At 43.8% G+C, this 23481-nt stretch overlaps 1 protein-coding gene across 1 annotated transcript in view; it reads right to left on the bottom strand.

Moving 5' to 3' along the window:
* Window positions 1-23481, bottom strand: part of DOCK5 (dedicator of cytokinesis 5) — a 172832-nt gene that overhangs the window by 34892 nt on the left and 114459 nt on the right. The window contains exons 19-31 of the mRNA XM_012782140.3: window positions 20107-20204; window positions 19785-19874; window positions 18235-18335; window positions 16150-16284; window positions 15812-15923; window positions 14672-14742; window positions 13984-14090; window positions 11882-12018; window positions 8990-9085; window positions 7722-7820; window positions 4316-4410; window positions 2280-2358; window positions 772-872 (exon numbers count right to left, since the gene is read on the bottom strand). Coding sequence (XP_012637594.3) covers window positions 772-872; window positions 2280-2358; window positions 4316-4410; window positions 7722-7820; window positions 8990-9085; window positions 11882-12018; window positions 13984-14090; window positions 14672-14742; window positions 15812-15923; window positions 16150-16284; window positions 18235-18335; window positions 19785-19874; window positions 20107-20204 — 1321 coding nt within the window. The remainder of the gene's footprint in view (window positions 1-771; window positions 873-2279; window positions 2359-4315; window positions 4411-7721; window positions 7821-8989; window positions 9086-11881; window positions 12019-13983; window positions 14091-14671; window positions 14743-15811; window positions 15924-16149; window positions 16285-18234; window positions 18336-19784; window positions 19875-20106; window positions 20205-23481) is intronic.

Below are 23481 nucleotides of genomic sequence, written 5' to 3'. Positions count from 1 at the left end.
TGAAATCTCTCAATACCTACCCCTTGAGAAAATCTACAAAATAGGTTTTACTTTTATCTTTTAATGCACAGTCACTAAATCTCAGTCTCTCAGCTAACAATCTCCATTTTGGGGGGAGGAACCAGAGGTAGAGGGATGCTACATAATTCGTTTAGAATCCCAGATATCCCAGTAAGGGGAACAGAACTAAAGTTTCAAAGTATTTAAATAATAAATTTCTCAAGTTGTTTTCTTAGCTACACAGTCTTTGAGTTTCCAGGCTCTCAGATTAATTCTGAAACATACCTGAGATGAAAGCAAAGAAAAGCTTTCCTAAATTTCTCTCCACTCTCGCACATCATTCCATTTTGAAACTCAGGCCAGGAATCTGGAGGGCATTTTTAGGTTATGCTTGAGTCTTAGCTTCTCTGCCGAAGTGACAAAGGCAGAGCAACTGTGCTGAAGGAATGTGGAGGCACTATGCCTGCAATTTGCAGGAGCTGCCAGCAGAGGGCGCAGCCGCTCAAGGGGATGAGTGTGCTGACAGCTGAGATGCCCCTCCAGGTAGATTCCATGAAAAGCATGGGACTGATGGGAAGAGTAATGGGGCCCTTAGAAACGAGACATGAACCTAGGGGACTTTGAAGTCTATTAAGTATTATTTAAAAATCCACCTCACTAACAACATGGGCAGCCAATAAACAGTAATTTCTGTGATACCAAAAATATTGCTCTGAATATAAACCAAAAAATCCCCTTCCCAATCTTAAACAAGGTTAAAAGGATACCTACTTTTTTATAATTTTGCTGCGCTTGGCTTGTGAGAAGGTTTCAAGCTGAAGAGATTCATGGGTGAGAAATGCTACTGCCAAATGGAAGTAATTGTTCCAGAGCTGTACAGAATTAATTGTGTGGGCAAAAAGAGATGGAAAATAACATTAATAAGGCTCATAATAAAACAGTGTCACATGGTGGAAAGTCATTAACTAGGGATTAATGAAAAAAAAAATAAGACTTCTTTTTCTTGGTTTTCAATTATTTGATCCTGAAAGTTTTGAGACTTAATATCAAGCTTTTTCAAAAAATCCAAATGATTTATATTTTTCTTTACTCCTGGGATAAAGGAAACTGCTGCCAAGAAATGTACCTATTTATAGTAGGTAGTTTGGCAACATGTATCAAAAGCCCTAAAATTTTGCCAAACTGTTGAATCAGTAAATGCTTTTAGGACGTTATCCTGAAAAATAATTCTGGCTATTTTAAAATGTTTAAAACAACGAAGGCCATTATGGTGCTATTTAACATTACAGAAAACAGGAACCATCTAAATGTTCATAAGAAGAATTTGGTTAAATCAATCATGGGCTGGTCATATAACAGACTGTGCTCAGCCATTAAAAATGTTGTGAAAATATTTAACATCATTGAAAAGATCACAGATCATTGAAAAAGTAAATAAAATAGATTGATAGGTTACCAAAGAACTACACAGCTCAATTCTATTTTGGCCTATGTACATATATATACTAACATATATATATATATATATACTAACATATATATATACTATCTATATATACTAACATATATATTTACATATGTATATGAAAATATGTATATATAATTCTCTTCTACTTACAAATCTCCATTTTAAAATTTTCACAGATATAAAGACACATGACACAGAAAAAGGACATCACCAAAAAAAAAAAAAAAAGTACAGTACTCCGGAAGGTAAGCTTTATGAGAGGAGCAAGGACCTCATCTGCCTTAGCTAGAGTCTAGAACAGCACCTTCTACATATAAATTCTCTAATATTTGTTGGACGGGTGAATGATTGAATGAATAAAGAGCTCGTGGTCACCTGTTTTGCAATTACTTTGGACTTTTAAGGAATCGTGCATACCAACTGCTCTTTAGAACCAAACTCACTTTTAGGTGGGAGAGTTATTTGTGTGTCTATTTCTAACTATCTACGTGCATGTGTGTATATATAGAGGAGCACCACCAAAATGTTTACAGTGAAAAGGACTATTTCCTTTTTTTATTTTCTTCTTTTTGTTGAGCTATATCGTCTACTATTACTTTTTTTTTTTTAACATGTATTTTATAGACAGAAGAAAAAAAAAACCTATTTTATTGTGTCTGGAGGACAGTGTCACAGGAGTGTGTCCTTTAGGAAATAAGAAAACTTCTATCATTTGAAAATGATGAAATCTAGGGTGATGTTTTCCAAAGTGGACTCATTCTCTCGCTGGGGCTGAGAACTGCAGGGGCCTGTCGGTGAGTCTCATCCTTACCTGAAGTTCAAACCTTGCCTGATCCATGAACAATCTCATGAGAACTTCGGCAAACTGATTTATAGCACGGAGAAAAACCCTAGGGGAGGAAAACACTAGATTAAAAAAAGGCAACTTCATGCCCTTTGAAACATTTTGCCCCTGGATTTGGCAACGTCCTTAGAGACCAACAACAGAGCAAACAAGGGCACAGACATTCGGTTTCTAGAACTGACTGTAAGAGCAAATCAGGCCTGTACCAGAATGTAGGTAAATGAGGGCAGAGCTGAGTCTACAAAGCAGCGTCTGGAGTTTCAGACCAGGGCAATATGATAGATACTTCCCTTTAAGCCTAGAGTCTCTGATACAATTTTTTCTCTAATCCATACACCACTGAGAAGGGTTTTTCTAATTGGGTGTCAGTAGAATCACTCAGAACCAGGTATCATGAAGAGTGAACAATAAGGCTATGATAATGATTTGATTTAGCTCATTAAAAATTGTTTTTTTTTCTATAACCTGTATCTTAATCTGTGAAATCAGAGTTTAAAAAGAATGGCTGGCAGACTATAATTTAAGCAGGGAATGTGAATATATACAACATTTATTATAAATATACAGGGTAGATATAGCTATCATCTGTGTTTGGTATCTTTTTATTTATTTTTTCGTTTGTTTTTTTATTTTTGGTTTTTCATATGCCTTTATTTAAGATGTAAACTTTGCAAATGTTATTAAAGAATTGGAATTGACATCTAATTATAGTAGTTGAGATGATATATTTAAAAATTGTTTTGTTTTTGAGATGAGGTCTTGCTCTGTTGCCCACGCTTGAGTGCAATGGTCCAATCATAGCTTACTGCAGCCTTGAACTCCTGGGCTCAAACAATCCTCCCGCCTCAGCCTCCCAAGTAGCTGGGACTACACAGGCACACAGCTGGCTTAAGCTCATTAAAAATTCTAAAAGTCTTTTAATATAACATATATTCAGTTCATTACACTTCCACCCAGCAAGTATTTGCTGTGGGCCAGCAACTGCAAAGCACTGGCTCAGGTGCTGTGTTGAAAGACAGTTCCTGGTCTTAAGATATTTATAGCTTGGTGGGGGGACATTCACAACACGTAAATCAATCTGACCATGACCCAATATGGAATATAAAAAAAAGTTCTATGGGAGGGCCTGGGAAATCCAAGGGAGAGAAGGTGACATCCAGGTCAGAAAGGCTTCCTCTGGAGGTGATGGTGGAGAAGGACCTTAGGGAATGGCTGGAATGCTAACGGCCAGACAGGATGGGAAGGCATTGCAAAAGGGAGATGTGGCGTGAAGCAATGCAGAGCTTGTGTTCGGGGCGGGAACACAGGCTGTGCACATGGGGAAACTGTGGAAAGTATGTCTAGAAAATCAGGGTGGGTTCTGGATGTCAGGATGAAGTAGGTCACGTGAAAGCTGACATTGCTGATTAACCACTTCAGTATGGCACTCACCGCCCGCGACACCTTGCCCACAGCCGCCACTCATAGTCTGCACGATAGTGTGCGCTGTGCATTGATGACGAGTCTGTTTTGCTCTTGTGTGATGAGGAAAGCTTTAAAGCACTGAAAGCTTGTTTTACTTTACAGGCAGCTTGTGATGTAAATCAGAATAGGTAACATAGACATATAGGTTTTCATTACATTATTTTTAAATGTTCACAATTTTGATAAATGAAAAATTAGAAAAGTCATATCACAGCTGTCGGCTAAAGTCGCTGTGCGTGTTCATCTGTGGCTGTTGACTACAGTCGACGCTCGTACCGAAGTGGCTAATGTGAGTGCACAGGGAGACCAGACGAGAGAGGAGAGAGAGGAGAGCAGAGAGCCCGCGCTGGAGCACCTGCGGCAGCCCCGGACATCGAGATGGTGAGCACATACGTTGGCATTTGGGAAGCAGGAAGACCCTTGCTTTACAGATGATTTATCTGAGGGAGGCAAAGAGACTGAACAGCACTTCCCCAAGTTCACCCCACAGGCTCGAGTATTCAGTCACACGCCTCAGGGGCGGCCACAGGCGGTCTCACCTGCTCTGTGTCATGTTCATGACCATCCAATCCTTGGCATAGACATTTTTCCCAATCAGATCCTTAAACATGATGAAAGTTTCCATGAGGAAGTCCTGCAGAGAACAGAGGAATATGGGAGGGGGGGGAACTGGGTCGCGTGCGTAGCCTTTCCTCCAGCGTGGGCACCAGGAGGCCCATGATCTCAGAGTAAGATGTTCCCGGTGCCCCCGTAATGGCCCATGTTCCTCGTCCGGTTTCTAGGGATAACAAAATACTCTCACAGCTACCACATGACTTCATTTTTACATCGTAGGACCCTCTAAGGAAAACAAAAAGAACTGTCCACATTTTACAAATGGCACAACTGAGGATGAGAGAAATTAAACAACTCACTAAGGTCACAGAAATCAGGAAGCAGCAGAGCTGGGATGAGAACTCGGGGCGCTGGACCCCACATTTACAGCTCTTCCCTCCTTAGTCCTCTGCTGTCACATGTCTTCTTGATGCACTTAAAAATAATTCACGGCAATTGTGAGAAAATGGGTGCTTTCGACAGATCTGAGTTCAATTCCCCTTTGTTTGGGTTGGAACAGAACAAAAACACTGCAAGTATCAGAGTCACAATTCTTCCCTATTCCAGAAAGGCTGCCTCGTGCAGCCCGGAAGAAGGAAGGGTCCTAAGTGGTCCTTAAAAAGAGCTGACAACCACGACTGTGATGGGTGGCAATAACTAATAATGCAAGCTCAGCCAAGAACAGAAAACCCGTCTCTTCGAGTCCAAAGGGGATTGTGAGCAAAAAGTAATTCAGAAATAGAACCACCGGACTAAAAATCAAAGGAAAAGGTTTCGAAAGCATTTTTATTAGTGAGCTAAATTTAGATATTTTCCACTGGGAGTCCTGAAATGAAAATGCAGTCCAATTCCTCTGCCATTAACCTGCACAGCCCTTTCCTTAATCAGGGATCCTCAAACTGTAGCCCGAGGGCCACATGCGGCCCGCCAAGGACACTTATCTGGTCTGCCAGGTGTTTTTGTCAACCCTGCCTGTCCTGCTTAGCAGCTGACTCGTCCAGGGCCCACAGTGCGCATGTGTGGCATGTGCGCCGACTCCCCCACGGCCCTCCAACGGTCTGAGGGACAGTGAACTGGCCCCTGTTTAAATAGTTTGAGGACCCCTGCAGGCTTAAGTACCACACATAGCAGTGAGAGCTCTGAGCTTGAGAGGCAGGAGGCTCAGGTACTATTTCCAGTGATATCTTTCTGCTACACTGGTCATGGCAGTTAACTCCCGCACGTTGGGTGCCCACCGGCACAGCCACGTGACTGATGCCGGCCACACTGTGTGCCACGTGCCGTGACCCACTCAGAAGGCGGCATGACAGCAAAGGGACAGTCTTCTCGGAGGCGAGAGGCCTCACTGTGCGCTGTAGCTCTGTCGTGGAGGGCTGTAAGCCCAGGCAAGTTGCCTGGTTTCTCCAGGCCTTAGTTCTGCCACTGGGACAACGGTCCTCTTTCAAATTAGGTGACACAGACGGAAGAGCTCACCATCCCTCCAGCAAGCAGGAGCTATGCCTCTTTTTCTCTTACCTTTTTCTCTTACCCTAAGCAAGGGAGCCAAACTGTTAAGAGTCTCAATTCAGAACTTCCCTATTCTACCTGCATTCTGAAGGAAATTTGGAAAAAAATATATATCACTAAAATATTTCACTGTTAATTTTATCTTCTATTACAATAACAGCAAAAGTACCCTTATACATAGCTAGTCTTCATGGGCATTAAGTACATGTCAACTTGCACACAGCTAGGCACTTCCCATGCGTGGAATTCAGCTGATACTCATGTTAGCCCTCAAGGACGCACTGTCTTTCAGATGAGGAAACTGAGGTTTCGTGAGGTTAAACAGCTTGCCCAGAATTTCAAAGCAGGAAGTGAAATGCTCAGAACTCAACCCCAGAGCTGGGTGTTCTAAAGCCTGTGCTCTCACCCGACGTATCATCGGCAGGTGGAAGAGAACACACCGATACCGCTGGCCTCCATCTCTCCCCCCACCCCTCATCTGGACCCTCTTGCTCCTCAGTTGTACCATTTGTAAAATGTGGACATCTACATACCGCTGTGGGTCCTGGGCCACCCTGCCCGCTAGAGTGGGGCCCTGGGGGAGGCCCACATCCAACATGGCTTGATGAGTGTCCACCATTGGACCAACCCTAATAAGAAACACCACCTTCTCTCCAGTTCCTTGTGTTTGCCCATCACGTGGGCATCAGAGAAAGGAGGGAGCTACATATCTCTGGGTGCACTGGCCACATACTCTCAGTGTGATGTAGGCAGAAAGTAGAAAAATCTAGAATTCAAAGGCTGAAAAACCTGCATGGATGGTGGGAAGTCACTCAGAGCAAAGACTAGTACAACATGGCATCAGTTTGCTAATCCAGCCCCACATCCAGCCCACTACTCGGAATCTGATAATGTCTTGTTTCTTTTGAGAAAGAATCTTGCTCTGTTGTCCAGGCTACAGTGCTGTGGCGTCAGCCTAGCTCACAGCAACCTCAAACTCCTGGGCTCAAGTGATCCTCCTGCCTCAGCCTCCCGAGTAGCTGGGACTACAGGCATGCGTCACCATGCCCAGCTAATTTTTTCTATATATTTTTAGTTGGCCAACTAATTTCTTTCTATTTTTAGTAGAGACGGGGGTCTCGCTCTTGCTCAGGCTGGTTTCGAACTCCTGACCTTGAGTGATCCTTCCGACTTGGCCTCTGAGAGTGCTAGGATTACAGGCATGAGCCACCACGCCGGGCCCAGATAATGTCTTAATGGACGGCTAAGGGCCATGAACAGTCCTCTGAAGGGAAGGCTCAGTGAAGAGGTAGCCAGAGGCCTAACCCAGCCTCTTAGATGTGTGCTTAATGGCAACTATGAGAACAATTTCCTGCTTAAAACAAAAAAGAATGGAATATTTCCAGCTGAAGACAACTTCCAAATGTTGTAAGGGGTAGATTACCCCTTTTTGCTTTGCACTCAAAAGTGATGACATCAACCATTAGAAGCCTTTGCACGCCCTGCCTCCTAAAATCCTTGCCATGAACAAGAAACCACCGTCCCCTCATGTTAAACACTGTCCTTTTTCAGAGCAAAAAAGATGCTTCTAAAGAAGGGCTCTGTCTCAATCCAAGAGAGTTAGGGTGGGTGCGATGACCTTTTGGTATATGCATTGCACTTGTCTTCCAATCCTACCAAAGAGAGAAAGAAAGAATCAACCCTTTCCTTTCTGTCTTCACTATGGACAGCCACACAGTATTGGTGGTGGGTGGGAAGAGAACCCTGGATTCATGCTGGATGCTGACTTTCAGTTATTTTTATTTTATTTTAATTACCACATATAAGAAGTCTTCAGGTTCCCAGGCCCCAGTGAAGACAACTTACAATGATGTCCTGTCTGGTTTTGAAAGTGTTGATGTAGTGGCCGTAGTGGCTGTCCTCCATTTGCCGCAGGATGGCAATCATGCAAGCCACAAAACTCCCCTGGAAGGAGAAAGGAAACAAAAATCCAGGACTCCTTAGACCACTCACTGACAAAACATGATTCGAGAGCCATGTTCTTTGGTTTTTCCCACCCAGTGAGCTATGCATGGACCCTACCAACTGGAAACACGCAACATTCTAAAGGTCCAAAGGGCCTTTCTATTTTTTGCATTTTTGCTCTTGCTCAGTCTGGACTTGAACTCCTGACCTCAAGCAATCCTCCCGCCTCGGCCTCCCAGAGTGCTAGCGTTACAGGTGTGAGCCACTATGCCCAACCTGGCTAATTTTTCTTATTTTTTGTAGAGAGAGGGTCTTGCTATGTTGCCCCGGCTTCTCTTGAACTCCTGGCCTCAAGTGATCCTCCTGCCTTGGGCTACCAAGGTACTGGGATTACAGGCGTGAGCCACTGTCAGGGAAGCTATTCTTAATCACCATATTTAAATTCGTGACTCCCTCTCCCTCACTTCCCTTATGCTGCTCATTTCTTTTTCTCCATATCGCCTGTTGCCTTCTAATGCTATGCAGTTTATTTCGTCACAGTTGTGGTTGTTACTGTTATTAATAGAATGGAAGCTCCTGGAAGGCAGCAATTTCGGTCTGTGTTGTTTGTGGTATACCTCCACTGTCCAGAACAGTGCCCGGCTTACAACAGTTTCTTAATACGTATTTGTTGAATAAAGGAATGGCTTTTATTTACATCAGCGACTTGAGATGGTTCTTCTCCTATGTTCCCTAGTTGACATCTAACCTTATTAAAACATAGCAAGTAAAAGATGCTTCGTTTCAATGACGACACCTCTGGGTCTTTCAACAGTTACCTCCGGTCTCAATCATATTAATACTTTTTCTCTGGCATTGATTTAGACGTAGTAGATGGGAAATATGAGGCTGCTCCACAAGCATGCTAATCACAGGGTCTTTAAAATGTTTTTTTTTTTTTTTTTTTTTTCCTTGAACCAAAGGGGCTGGGTGGTTTGCATTGGATCACTTCCCTGCTACAGAAAATCCACATCATTACCAAGATCTGCTCGGGGCTATAACCGATAGACTGTGGTGTGAGGGGCCTCGTGTGAAGCTGGTCTGGAGCCACCAGCCCCGAAGTCCTCCCCACGCACAGGTGGGGCACAGGGGGCAGGGGCAGCCACGGGACCCACTGCAGAGACACTCACGATGTGGGGAGACTGCCGGTTCATCCCGATCACCGTGCGGTTGATCCTCCTCAGCAGCCGCTCCATTATCAGCTGGACGTGTGGCGCCGTGGGGCCCTGGGGGCAGAACACAGGGTTGGACACCCCCTTTCTTCTGGCTCACTTTCACTTTTCTTAAAGGAACCTTGGACAGATGAGTTTTCCCTTTAAATCGCTTCCCTACAAAGCATCTCTTGTCCAAAAGGGCAAAATGGTTTCACGGAATGATATATAACTTTACAAAGGAGATCAACTGAAAATGATCGGTTATAGCACTTAAAAGATGAGCGTGGGTGCGCAGAAACAAACGCCTCCCGGATAACCCAGACTGTTCGGGTTCGCTGAAAGCTCACCGTGGCCACCTCCTCAATAAATAGTTTTGGGGGAACATGCATTAGCAGAGGTGTTTGGTTCTGACGCTGAACAGAGCAGGATTGCCCAGGACAATCAGGCCTATGCGTGGGAACCGAAAGGCAAAAATACAAAGTTCTTGCCACTGTCTGTGTTGGGGAAGGAAAACCAAGAAATGCAAGTCAAGGGGAACGGGATGGAGTGAATGTTTGTGCATCCTCCAAGTATGTTAGAGCCCTAGCCCCCAAAGTGACGGCGTTAGGAGACGGAGCCTTTGGGAGGTAATTAAGGTTAGATGAGGTCATGAGGGTGGGGCCCTGGTCTGCTGGAGTTAGTGCCCTTATTAGAAGAGACACCAGAGAGCTTCATCTCTCTTCGTCCACCACACGAGCACAGTGGGAAGGCAGCTGTCCGTAAGCCAGGAAGAGAGCCCTCACCAAAACTGACCTCCTGGACTGTGAGAAAATAAATATCTGTTGTTCAAGCCACCCAGTCTGCGGTGTTTTGCTATGGAAGACTGAGCAGACTGATATAAGGATTTAATATTCTGACTCTATCATGTGAGACTCTGAGCAATTATTCAACTTCGTCAACCTTCAGTTTTCAGAGCTGCAAAAGGAGGATAATAATTTTCTTGTAAGAATTAGTTGAGCTGATGTACACAACAGTGTCTAATAAATGTCTATTCTTTCTTTCTCCTTTCCTTTTTTGTAATTAGATATCACATTCATTCAGCTGCAACTTACCAATATTCAACTTGACTTTTCAAAGCCTTCATCCATCCTTGCTTCGTGATAAATATTTTAAAACTCCTGTTCAATGCTCCAATTAACTAAATGATTGCTCTATGTATTTTTTTGGCTTAACATTTTATTAATCATTTTTAAAATATTTAACTGACAAAAGACTATATATATTCAGTGTGTACTACATGTTGATTGGATATATCTGTATACTGTGTACTGATTACTGCAACCAAGTTAATGAACATATGCATCATCGCCCATGCTGTCCATTAGATTCCCAGAACTTGTTCATCTTGTAACCACAACCTTGTATCCTTTGACATACATTCCTCTATCTGCCCCCTGCCCCAGCCCCTACAGCCAGATAACCAGATAACTGCTGCTCTACTCTCTTCTTCTATCTAGTATAGATTGCACATATAAGTAAGATCTGTCTTCTGCTATATATAACTTTATTAAAGTACCAAGTATTTCTAGTTCTTCATTCCCTCCCTCCCTTGCTTTTTATTATTCATTTACTTGCTTCCCACATCTATGAATGAAAGTGATTCACAAGACCAGCCCCTCCTGGAGATGCCGCATTCACATCCATCTACGTACCATTTCCTCACTGTGGACCTAACTAGATCTGCAAGTCACGTGCTGGGCCCTGCGTGGAGGTGTGAAAACGAATATGGCTCCTCTGAGCACTTCAGAGACTGATGTTCCAGGGGAAGGTGATGGGGACAGAGGGGACATGCAGCATGAATATAAGCAAGCACAAGGATCCCCCCGGGGGTGGGTTCCACGGGGCAGGGCGCTTGCTTCCCTTGTTCACTGCAATGGTCCCAGCCCATCCCAGTGCCTGGTGCAAGCTTACTGAGCATTTGTGCGCTGAATTTGTAATGCAAGGTACAAAATGATAAAAGCCTCAGAAAGGACTTAAGGAGAGCATGGGGGTACATGTGGCTGTGGCCACACAGCAGTGGACTTTGACAGGAGAGAGCTGTGGGTTTAGCCATAGGGACAAGGCAGAGTGATCTTCACGCCTTTCGGCAGAAGAGAATCTGAAGATACTGGTAGGAGAAAGGCTATAGGCAAAACCCAAGAGTGGTTTTCCTCTTCTGTGGGGATACCTGTGCCACCCAGCCTGCACGCAAGTGGGGACTGTGGTTTGGGGCAAGATCCCTTTTTAACCCCAAACCCTCAATTGCTCAGCTGAACACATGCAGCAGCAGGGTTCTCCAGCCTCCCACCTGGGGCTCCGCCTAGGTCTGTGGGCTGCTGCTGTCTCAGGTGCATGGGGAATCCAGGCAGACTCAGCCTCATTTTCAGGGGAGCAGGGCCACACAGGAAGACCCACGATGAAAAATATAATTTCCACCAGGCTCCTGAGAAAGCATCCGCGCCAAAGAGGATATGAAATTGGGAACTTCTTAGCAGCTCAGGAAAATCTATAATAGCACTGTCAGGCACCAGAGGATAAGTGAGTAGAGGTTTCTGTACAAGATCAGAAAGTCACAGTAGGCCTCTGATTTTTAAGAGTATTTGCAGGGATGTCCACGATGAGCAAGCCAGGAAAAGCGGCCCGTGGAGGGCCCAGCAGTGAGTTGACTTCACCTGGACCTAGCTCTGCACACGAGCTTCTGGCCTTTCTCATCACCTCCAAAATGGGCACACCCTGCCCCAATGCCCGGGTGCAAAATGACCCAAGACCAGAAAGGCCATGGAATCTCTCCTGTCTGTTGCAAAGGGGCCAGCGTGAGCTCCCTGCCGCGTCGGTGACGCCTCCACTCACCACATCCTTCCTGTCCAGCACCTCCAGGATGCCGCTGAGCAGCTGCGAGCTCGCCTCGTGGTCGGGCTTGCTGGAGTTGTCGTCTAACTGGCCGCTGAGCTGGTCCGTCAGCAGCGGCAGCAGCACGTCTCTGCACTCTGGGAGGGAGAACACAGGCAGTTCACGCGCAGCCCTGCCACCTCCCGAGCCGCCTGCCTGCTGTCTCCTTTCTGCAACTCTCCCGAGGCCCGTTCCCGTCCCTCCAAGATCTGGAACCGGCCCTACAGGAGTGGCCCCCCTACCCCCACTGGGCCACCGAGGAGCACCTGGTTTTGGGGTCTGAACGTCAGCCTACTCACTGGATTATACAGACTGAGAAAAGTAACTCCGCCCACGAGAAAATGTGAGGACTCGGCAAAAGGTTTCAAGTATTTAACAAGTTCTCTCGCCTTTTTAAATGCCTACTTGGTAAGTGAAAGTGGAGTCATGTGAAACTAAGAAAACTAAGCAAGTGAAACACTTTTTCAAATATTTTTGCACCTGATAAAGAACATTTACTATGAAATTCCTATAAATACTGAGCTTTCCTAGTATATTTCGGTAGGATTCACAGATACCCTGCTCGTGTCTCTGCAGGTGTGTGGATTACAGATAGTAAGGTATGATCTAGTACGTCTTCCTACTGGAATCGTCACTATTATAACACCTTTTATATGAGCCAAGGTACTATGGGCGCCGCAGAAATGACTATTAACAGTGACCACTCTTTGTCTAGAGTTATCTAACGTATGCTCAAAACATCTCTTTTTTTTTTTTTTATCTCAGTTATCCCTTTTGTATCTTTAGGGGCAGAGATTATCAAAGCACATTAAGATGTTTAGTAATAACTTGTTTTCTACTTAAGAACATTCACTAGGCTTTTTGAAGGTGTCACCTCTAACTCTGTATCCTGGGAACATTTGAAATTTCTAAGCACAAATTCACAGGGTTGGAAAATACCAGAGAAAAGAGAGGCTACCGATATGATCCAGTTTAATCCCTTCCTTCTTCAGATAGCAGCTGAGACTTTAGTGGAAGTCAGTCACATTTGTGCAAAGTTACATCATCATTAGCCAAGGACGAGGCCAGGAGAGTTCTCCCACCGACAAGGCACTCAACTTGTCTGATTTCAGAGGAGGCTGGCCGACCCGCAGACCCCCAGGCAATATACATGAATACCATGAGGTTGCCCTCTGCAACTCTATGCCCTGGTAGTAGCTCCAAAAGACGTTCCCCCAGCTGCCCGACTCTAGCAAGGCTTGGCTTTATGGGGAAGGACGAGGTATTAGAGCTCCTCCTACTATCAGCTTTAGGAAAGCAGCACAATGACTTAGGGTGGCTACATGCCTGACTCTACTTACAAAACGAAAAGTATTTTATCACTATAGGAGATATTTTCCCCCCTCTATGGCTCTCATAGTAGTATGCTGGTAACCTGGCTCCCTTGTGCCTCCTAAAGAGAAGCCTTAATTTATGGTGTTTGCCGATTGCCCTTGTGTAAATACTTCTGTCGTGGTCAATTTCCAGCTACTACTGTGATACCACTGAACTACTGTGATACCACTGAACTACTGTGATGCCACTGAACTACTGTGATACCACTGAACTACTGTGATACCACTGAACATGGAGTTGAGAAGAACGGCACATAGCAGCTCTCCTGAGCCGGTGCAAGTAGAATCCAGCACACTGCTGCCTCTTTGCCCTCTGGTTTTTGAGGTTATGCAATGACCACAGGTTGAAGAAGATGAATTTATTTAAAAGGACCACATTTCCTGTTTGCTTGTTACTTTCTGGGTTCCCTGTTTTTTGAAGACAAAATTAATAAGCCACTGGCTGATGGTTTTGATTAAAGACATGATTTTGCATGTCTTGCACACATGATTTTGTCTTTTTAGGAATTATTGGAAAGCTCGTGCCAACTTCAGCTTCTCCTTAAAACTGGTCCTCCAGGAAGTCCTTAAGTGCCACCAAACGACTGGCTAGGACATTATCAACATTTAAAAGATAAAAGTCCAATGCTGGCTGCAGAAGCAGCAGGGCTGGCATCTCAGAGTAAGCAGCAGTTTCTGGCGGAGACTCACCCGACTGCCGGAAGAGACTGCTCTCTACTATCTTGGCCATGCAGTTCAGTTTCTGCCGAACCAGCTGGTTGTCAGGAATGCTTTGAATGAACTTGCAGAAGAGCACGCTGCAAGAGAACCCCGGAGTCAGTGTTTTCATTCTGCCAAGCTGAAGGCATCATTGCAAACTTCTCTCCTCCACTCTAGGATTTGGGCACGGAGAGGTTTGTCTGCAAAACCCCCAAATGACCCGAGAGTCTGTCTCTGGGCAGTGGCAGGGAGACCATACTCCTTGCTCACCAGGGGGCTCTGCCTTAGAGCCGACTGCGCCAGCTGCCAAAGCATGTCCACTGTCCCTTTCCGGACCTGCCTTTGTGCAAAACGCCCTCCCCGGCTCTAACGTCCACGGCAGCGTGACGTTGCATTCCTGGGAGGGCGGGAAGCGAATCATTACGCACTATCCTTCGGAGCTAATTTTATGTCTGTCTGTCTTATTTCCCCAGAGAAAGTGCAAACCTCTCTCAGGGCAGATTCTGTATGTGCTTTTGTATCCTCCACAAAATTAAGCACAAAAAAAATAAATAAATAAAATAAAAATAAATAAATAAAAGCCACCTGCAGTAGCCCAGGCTCCAGCCAAGCTGGGGAGCTGCTTCTCTGTTAAACTCAAGGAACAATTTTTTTTTTTTTTTTTTTTTTTGCCATTTACCTGAGCTCCACGGGATCAAACACAAGTTTGACGTCATTAATTATGCTAGGAAGGTACTTCAAAGCCGCCCCCTGTAAGAAAAACAACAAAGGACAAGTACAGAATTGCTATCTGATCCCAGGAAGAAAAGGCTGCACTCGGAACTTCAATCGGGAACTGGACACAGATACCCTCGGAATAAAAAGGAAATCTGGTGTCGCTATATACAATCTCCTAAAATCCTTTTCCTGCAAACGCAGGAAACCTCATGTTCACAGCTAGTGGGCGCTGTCCATTTGGGATTCGTTTTTCTATCTAAGGAGGTAGTTAAATGCTTAAATCTCCCTCACAAACTTGACATACAGAGCAAGAAATAAGTAATGAAGTTCAAATCTGAGTCTTCAGGGATTATGTATTTCATATTTTTAACAATTTGATGATAGTGAAGAGGATGGTGACTTTATGCATCTGGGAAGAACTAGAACTAAGAATAAAAAATCATCGCCTGTAACAGCACCGAGATCGGTTTGCTGAAATCAGGGGGTCAAACAGGGGTCACGAAAGCCATTCAAGGGATGTCGAAAAGGGTAACTTGTCTTTGGCAAACTGACGTTTGAAAATAGAAATATCTGCCGGGCATGGTGGCTCACGCCTGTAATCCTAGCACTTTGGGAGGCCGAGGCGGGCGGATTGCTCAAGGTCAGGAGTTCGAAACCAGCCTGAGCGAGACCCCGTCTCTACCAAAAATAGAAATAAATTAATTGACCAACTAAAAATATATATACAAAAAATTAGCCGGGCATGGTGGCGCATGCCTGTAGTCCCAGCTACTCGGGAGGCTGAGGCAGGAGGATCGCTGAGCCCCGGAGATTGAGGTTGCTGTGAGCTAGGCTGACGCCACGGCACTCACTCTAGCCTGGGCAACAAAGCAAGACTCTGTCTCAAAAAAAAAGAAAAAAAAAAGAAAAAGAAAATAGAACTATCCACTGGTAAGTGACTTTTTCCTTTCCATTCTACAAGTCATAGTAAAATTCACAAGCTCTCCGTGAACCACGATTCACTCTGTTTCTCTCCCATGATGGCCCGTTCTAAGTTGTCCCGGAGGAGGAGCACCCTCACTGACGGCCTTACAAAAGGAATCCGTGACGCCCCCCTGCTGACCTTGATCTTGACGGCTTCCTCCAGAGGCCTGTCCATGAGCGTGTTGAAAGCAAGAAACAACTGGCGGATTGAATTGTTAAATTCATCTCCATCTTCACTCTGGCCGTAAAATCTTCACAAGAAAAAAATAAGAGCAGTTGGACTTTCCATCTTTAAAAGAAATTTTAAGATAGATTTGTTGGGAAGCACATGCCCCTGGCTTGTGGCTGGAGCCATGATTCCCATTAAAAAAAAATTGTTGTATCAAAAAAACAATGCTCAACCTCAGCGTGAGGAATGAGGGAAACTGCACGAAGAAGGCGCTGATAGCATCAACATCTTAGTGTAGCTACCATTACCTCAAGTAGAGCACTCGAGACTGGATGATGAACCTAAACAAATACTTCAAGGCTTTCAAAGCGGCAAAAAGCAACTCTGTCTTGCTGGAGTCTTCTGCATTCGCCACGTAAAAGTTCAGTACCTTGGAGAGTTTCCTGAAAAGGGTGAGAAAGAACAATTAAGGCAATAGGCACCACAGCCCTCTGAAGCTTGGATAAGCCACGTTAAGAAGGGAGTTTGGCCTACTTCAAGTAGAAGTTGTAACTCTGATGGTATCTTCTAGAATTTGCCCTGAATAGGAAAATTAACTCTTTTCTAATTTAGTTTCCTCATCCACAGTCTAGGTTTGGAACTACCCTTCTGCTTAGAAATAGGAGGAGCTTTCTTTCCCTTTGTGGGATGAAACAGAAGGGTTAAGAAATGAAAGAGGTGAAGTGATCCAAATCTCAAGGCTATTTGGTTATTTTAATCTCTGGCATGTCATCATACAGATACCTTGAGATGCTTTTTTTTTTTGGAGACAGAATCTTGCTCTGTTGTCTTGGGTAGAGTACAGTGGCGTCATCATAGCTCACTGCAACCTCAAACTCCTGGGCTCAAGTGATCCTCCTGCCTCAGCCTCCTGAGTAGCTGGGACTACAGGTGTGTATCACCATGCCTGGTTATTTTTTTCTATTTTTAATAGAGATGGGGTCTCACTCTTGCTCAGTCTGGTCTCCAACTCTTTACCCTCAAGTGATCCTCCCACCTCAGCCTCCCAGAGTGCTAACAGCCACCATATCTGGCCTCAGATTTTCCTTCAAGGGAATAATTATGCTTGACTAAAGCAGTTGCTTTAAAAGAAGTCTAATTCCTTCCATTCCACCCAAAACCCTTTGAGATCCATAAATATGGAGCCAGCTGGAAACTTCACTGGGTACAGTTAGAAGAGCTCAATCAGATTGTGTAGAACATTCCTGGTTCTCAGCATCTCAACATACAAAAACTATTCTAGGATTTTAGATTGCTCTTTGTATCTTTCCAGAGTTTTGGGGCTAGGAATGGTCTTAATCTTATGCTAACTCAAGAGTTTTGAGGGCAGTCATATTTTACACATCCCCTCTAGGAATCTCTGAGTTTTTCTACAATTATAAAAAACAAAAGACCCAGAGGAAACATATAGAATTGATCAAGTCTTGTAAATAAACCCAGATTATTATGCCACTTGGAGTGTCGCTTTGTCTCAGGGTAATTAAGATCCACAGGGACAGGATTTTGTCACGTGTGGCCACTGCCCTCGTGCAACGAGAGGCGGCTGAGTGGAAAGAACCCATGGCTGGAGCATTTGCTGAGAGATCGGGTCGGCGGCTGCCCTGCCAGATCAGCAGCAGCAACCAACACGAGCTGGTATAAGCCATTGCCAAAAAAACACAGAACACTGTTGACCCATCCCAGCTCCAACTGCTCCATCCACCACGTTCTGCACAGTAGCTGGGATGCCAGGGGGCGATATGCACGTACGACACCACAATGAGCTGAGCGCTCCGGGCAAAGCGCAAGAGTGGACATTAGTTGCTTTCCTTAAGTCAGGGGCTTTGTGAGCCAAAGACAGGAGGACACTACAGAAAAGGCAGAGACCACTCCTCCTCCTGCAAAAGGCAGGAAATAAAAATCTTCTCACATCTTGTTAAGAAATGCATCTTACAAAGCACCTGTGGTACAGAGTTAAGGGCACAAGCTGTTCTTCTGCCAGACTTGGTCTTGCTTAATGCTTAACGCGCTGCTTGTTCCCCTTGTTCTCTCCTCCTGCTCATCCCATCACTATCCAATCCATAAGATCCTCAGAGTTTGGTCATCTGTCCTTGACTCTGCTCCCAACTGGCTCCGGCCCCTCACCTACATATTCTGGATCCTTAAGGATATGTAGCCTCATCCAGATGGGAAGGCGGGCATTGACCCCCCATTCCAGGGTTAAGGTACTGAGACAGTTCCCTCTTTTTGCCAGGAGGCTTGGAACAGAGGTCTGCGCTGCAGCCACGTTTGCTGGACGCAGCCCCCTCCCGTTTCCCCGAGGATGCAACCCTCAGAGCACAAACCCAATTTATCAACACACGGATCATACTTACACGTACGCCAGGGTGGCACTGAAGTGCTTGTAAATGTAGGTTTCAAGTACAGGATTAAAATGCTGGAACTTGATGTCTCCTATCAGTGAAATAATAAATACCTGCCAAAGGGGAAAAATATAAATGGCAGCACGGCAAAACTCCTGGGACCCTGTATAAGTTGCAGTTTAACATCTTGGAGCCTCCTTTCCTTCCCTGATCATTTTTGGGGCATTCCTGCTCCACTAATCCACAGCTGCAGTCAATTCTTGGGGGTTTATATTTATTTAACACGAAGAGAGACATTAGTCTGTGTCGGGCACTGCATTAAATGCTGTGAGGAAACCAATCCAAGCCAGCACCCCTGGCCTCAAGGAGCTGACTGTCCCAAAGACAGGGCAGTGAGCGCACCAGTGACCTAAGTCAGGGAAGAAAATGGGGCAGGAGGAAGGAGCCTCTGGAAAGGGGTTTTCTCTGCTCTAAGGATGGAGCTAGTGACACACTTCATGACACTTTTCTCCTGGGTACAGTCTGAGTGTCCCCAGTAACTGGATGTCAACAGAGTTTGGTCTCCCAATCCCCCTCTCCCCTTGTATGTTACCTCGCACCGCTACAGGTGCGTAACTTATAAGTAACCACACTGCACCTGCTTAAGACAGGGAAGTACAAGGGAAGAGGCACTGGGATTTCCATACGTGCCCACTGCCAGCCGCTGTGTCCTATAGGAATTTGTCTCCTGACCTTGTTGCATAGTGTCCATTAACTATTATCTCTCTTTCCCCAAAACCTGAGCCTGCCCAGGTTAGATCTCACCTGGGTGGCATTTCCTCTCTTTATCTTACAACCTTAGCCTTAATGCCCAGCCCACTTCTTAAACTTATCAATCTCTCCAAGCTGGTGAATCACTTAGAGCTGCCACTGACTTACCTGCTCAGCTGTAACATTCAGGTGACAGCCTGCCCTGAACTTTCACCCCAGCAATGTGAAAACAAGGAATGGCTTAGACCTTTTGGCTTCCTGCCCTCCACTGCCATCTCTGGCCTGCTTAGATTCTATCACTTACCCCCGTTCTGTGTTCAGCTCTTGGAATGGGCTGTATGTTTCATTACTTTGGAGGACAAATTCAACTGTCTGCTGGGTCCATCCTGTACCCAGTGAGGCTAACATTCATCTCTGACTTGTGAATTCAGTCTCCCTTGCGTGAACATACAAGAGCACATGTATACAACATGTAGCAATGTTCTTGGTTAAAGTCATCTCCTGGCTTGTGACTAGATGACAAACCAGGTTAACAAAGTGGTTCCTGATTTCTAGTGTCATAAAGCACCTTGTTTTCCCCAATGAGAAAGAAAAAGCATATCAAAAAGCGAGATCTAGCAGGACAGACAGAAATAAAGACCTGGAGTATAAGTCATCTGTTACTTCTAGGAATTTAGCCTAAAGAGATAATCAGAGAGAGGTAAATAAATATTTAGGCAGAGAGACATTTATCACAATTTCTTATAATAGTGAAATACTGAAAACCACACAGTTGTGAGAATAAAGACTAGGGAATATGTTTAACTGCTTACCAGTGCATCAAACACAAGGAAGTCATACGTTTCATTGTCTGACATTTCCATCATTATGTTAAAAAGTGCATCTAGTGTATCTTGCAAAAACTGAAGGTAAGAAAAACAGAGAGGTTATTTTGGCACTTTCATTCAGCTCCATACTGCAGAAATTTGGGGACAATCAGGTTTCCACAGAATAGGTTTAAAAATAGCATTTTCTTAAAAACTGGCACACTTGCTTAGCAATGTAGATAACTTTTTATATTTACAATGGTTGAATTTAAAATGGTAAACTAACGATACAGTAGGTATATGTCTCACTATGAATATATGCACCTACCTTAACAATCTCTCCTCCGTCCACCTCCATTAACTTCTTGAGGTTGTGTTTAATGTTCTGGGAGCTGGAACGCCAATTTAGCAAGCCTAACAGGTCCACTGGGAAGAATGACCACAAACCATAAATATTAGACACCGATTAGAAGGAGAGACCCGGACCACTTTAGGACACTGCTATAGAATTCTCTAGAAAATAACTATTGTTTTTAATGGTGGCTAATTCAGAGCGTACCTTATGTATTCTTTTAATTTACTATCTCCTATCCAAGTCAGAGAAAACCTTGTGGTCCTCTCCCATTCTTCAAAGAGAAAAAAATTAACCACTAATGTACAAGTACATAAAAGACTATCTGACTGCAGCTTGCTTTTCTCTAATAACATCATAGTCATAAAAAGCAAACCCCAAAAAGCATTCTTACGTAATTTTACTACCTTTAATTTGCTGCCTTAGTTTGTCCCTGATCTACATATCGGTGGATTCAGAGGGAAAAAGAAACTTTTATATATACACATATATATGTTCATTAATTCATTTCAACCACACGACTGCACTGTAAATTTTTTTCCCCATTTTTTAATGACAACACTGAGGCTTTGTGAAACTAAATTACTTAAGTCACACACTGCTAAGGGCTAGTAGAATTTACGTAGAGATTTATCTGATTCCAAAAACCAAGTCCTTGCTACTCTATCCTACTGCCTCCCCCAGCATTCTCTGAAGAAATAACCAGACAAGCACATCAGACTAGTCGCTATTTCAAAGCAAGTTAGAACAGATTCGTGGCCCAAAGCATAAATCTGGGATAAAAACCTTGAGGTGTTTTTGGATTTAAAATGCAGAATTTTGGATCTTTAAGCTACTTATAGCTTTAATGAACGGTGAGCTATCAAAAATGTCACAGGTAAATGGCAGTTATTCAGACTGTGACTATATTATCATCTTGTTTAGTACAATAAGCTGCTACTGCCATTCAGAGTATTATACAGTAAAAGTAGCAAATGCGTAATTTTAATCAATGGATCTGTATAAATATCTGTAAGTAGCTGTAAATGTATACTGTTCATTAGAATAGTCATTATACTTCGTGGGTTTATTTTATTAGCTTCCATATTGTTCAGGCCCCAATCACACCTGGGTCACTGGGAATGACTGTCCTATGGCCTTATTAGATATTATCTAAATGTTACCCGAAGTATTACCCCAATTCACATTCGCATCAGAAGTGTGGAAGAATACAGGATATTCCAAATCCTTGGCAATGCTGAATGTGAAAGGGCAAGTTACAGAAGAATTCATACAGGATACGATGCCATTTATAGAAAGGAAAAAAAAGTATGCAAAACTAGGTAACATATTTTTCGGGGCTACAAACATAGTAAAACTATGCAGAAAAAGCAAGGATATGACGATCCCCAAATTTCAGGGCAGTAACTGCCTTTGGAAGAAGATTAGAGAACACATACTTTTAAAAAGAAAAGACAGACATTAGAAAAATCATTAGCTGTGGAGCTAGAAACATCTGTTTCTAAAACCCAAGGCTACGGCTTATGAGTTTAGGCAAGATATTTTAGCACTTTAAAACTCAAATTTTCTGATCACCAAACTGGAGGAGATCATGGCAGAGTTGGTGCCTTCACGTCCCAGAGTGGTGGGGGCAAAGCAAAATGCCGAGTGTGCCCACCTGGCACGAGGCCCCCACCCTCAGGGATGCACACTCTTCTCTCTTTTTCCCCGAATCCAGCTAACCCATTCCCAGCCCTCTGGGTCCCTCTGGGCCAAGCAACACGTAACTCCACACAAACTGGGCTGTTCCAGTGTTTTTAAAACAAATGGAACAAAAAAAGAGAGTCTCTGAGATCGATTTGTGACAAATCTCAGTGGCCTTTAGCCTTTTGAGTCTGAATGATTCCCCTTTAGGGGAAGGAGAAAGGCCTTTGGTCACGGTCTCAGCGAGAGGGGACAGCCACCCTCTCTGCTCCGCAAACACCCTTGAAGAGTAATGGTTTATTAACGCTCTTCGGCTTTTTATTAAATTGGTTCTTTATCATTTCCATGAAGTCGGAAGAAAGCAAATGCACGAACAATGCACGATTATCTGGCCCCGGAACGCCCTGTTCTGTCTGACGCTGGCCACGTCCCTGAGGTGTCTCCAACTGTCCCACTGTGTCCCCTTCTCCCTGAGCTCGGCCCCCAATGGCAGGAGATCACTCCTCTCGGGTTCAGACGAGGTTCGCCTCTTCAAACCTTCGGACTGAGATATTATTTAAGATTTTTATTTTTTTATATGTTGAGTTTTTTTTTTTTTTTTTTAGATCTAAACAGCAGATCTCAATGGGAATGACAACACATAGAACAGTGTCAGCCAATGGAACGTCCTGTGATGATGGAAACACTGTATATCTGCACTGTCTAATACGAAAAACACCAGCCTGCACAAGACCACCAAACTTAAAACATGACTAGTGACTAAGGCACTGATCCCTAATTTTATTTGCATTTTTATCATTTGTCATTTACAAAAACTGTGTATATTTATGGTGTGCAACACAATATTTTGATATATGCATGCACTGTGGAATGGCTAAATCAAGCTAATTAACATAGGCATTAGCTTACATACTTACTTTTTCTGTGGTGAGAACACTTAAAATAGATACTTTCTCAGCAATTTTAAAGTATACAATATATTATTAACTGTATGTACAATAGATCTCTTGAACTTATTCCTCCATTCCTCCTGTCTCATTTAAAATTTTGTATCCTCTGGCCAGTATCTCCCCAAACGCTTCTCTTCTAATTTTAATTAATTTAAATTTCACAAGCTACGTGGACGTAATGGCTGCCTCCTCAGGACAGCACAGGTTAAGAACATTTAGAAGATGGGTGAAGTAGACAGCAGATCAAGTGTTTAAACTGAGGACTGCAAGTTGCCAATAAACCTTCCTGAATTTTTAACTTCTGGATAACAAACAATGTAACAATATGGGTTGGCTCCAACAGAAATCCCTTTTGCTTTTCATTACAGATTAACTTTACAAACTTTCTTACTTTCTTTGCTATTCTTTGAATCTAGTCTGGAAAGGCTAATCTACTAGATGTTTAATAAGTACCGTACCTCTCAACTATCCCTTCATAGTCCTAAAAGTACATTAACGCTCTGTATAGTCTACTACCATACTTATAAAAATAATGTTTTGACACTGCACAGGTAAAATTTGGAAAATACCAAACAGAATAAAGAAAATAAGAATTGCCCAAACTTTTGGAATTATTCCTTTTTAAGTCTTGTACAAATAATGATGATGGTAATGACAATGAGAGCTGACCTTCATATAGTGTTTCCTACAGGCTAGACACTGTCTTGTTTTCCTTTAT

This window comes from Microcebus murinus, chromosome 24 (genome assembly GCF_040939455.1).
Source record: "Microcebus murinus isolate Inina chromosome 24, M.murinus_Inina_mat1.0, whole genome shotgun sequence".
Taxonomy (NCBI): domain Eukaryota; kingdom Metazoa; phylum Chordata; class Mammalia; order Primates; family Cheirogaleidae; genus Microcebus; species Microcebus murinus.
This window is presented reverse-complemented; position numbering and strand designations above follow the sequence as displayed.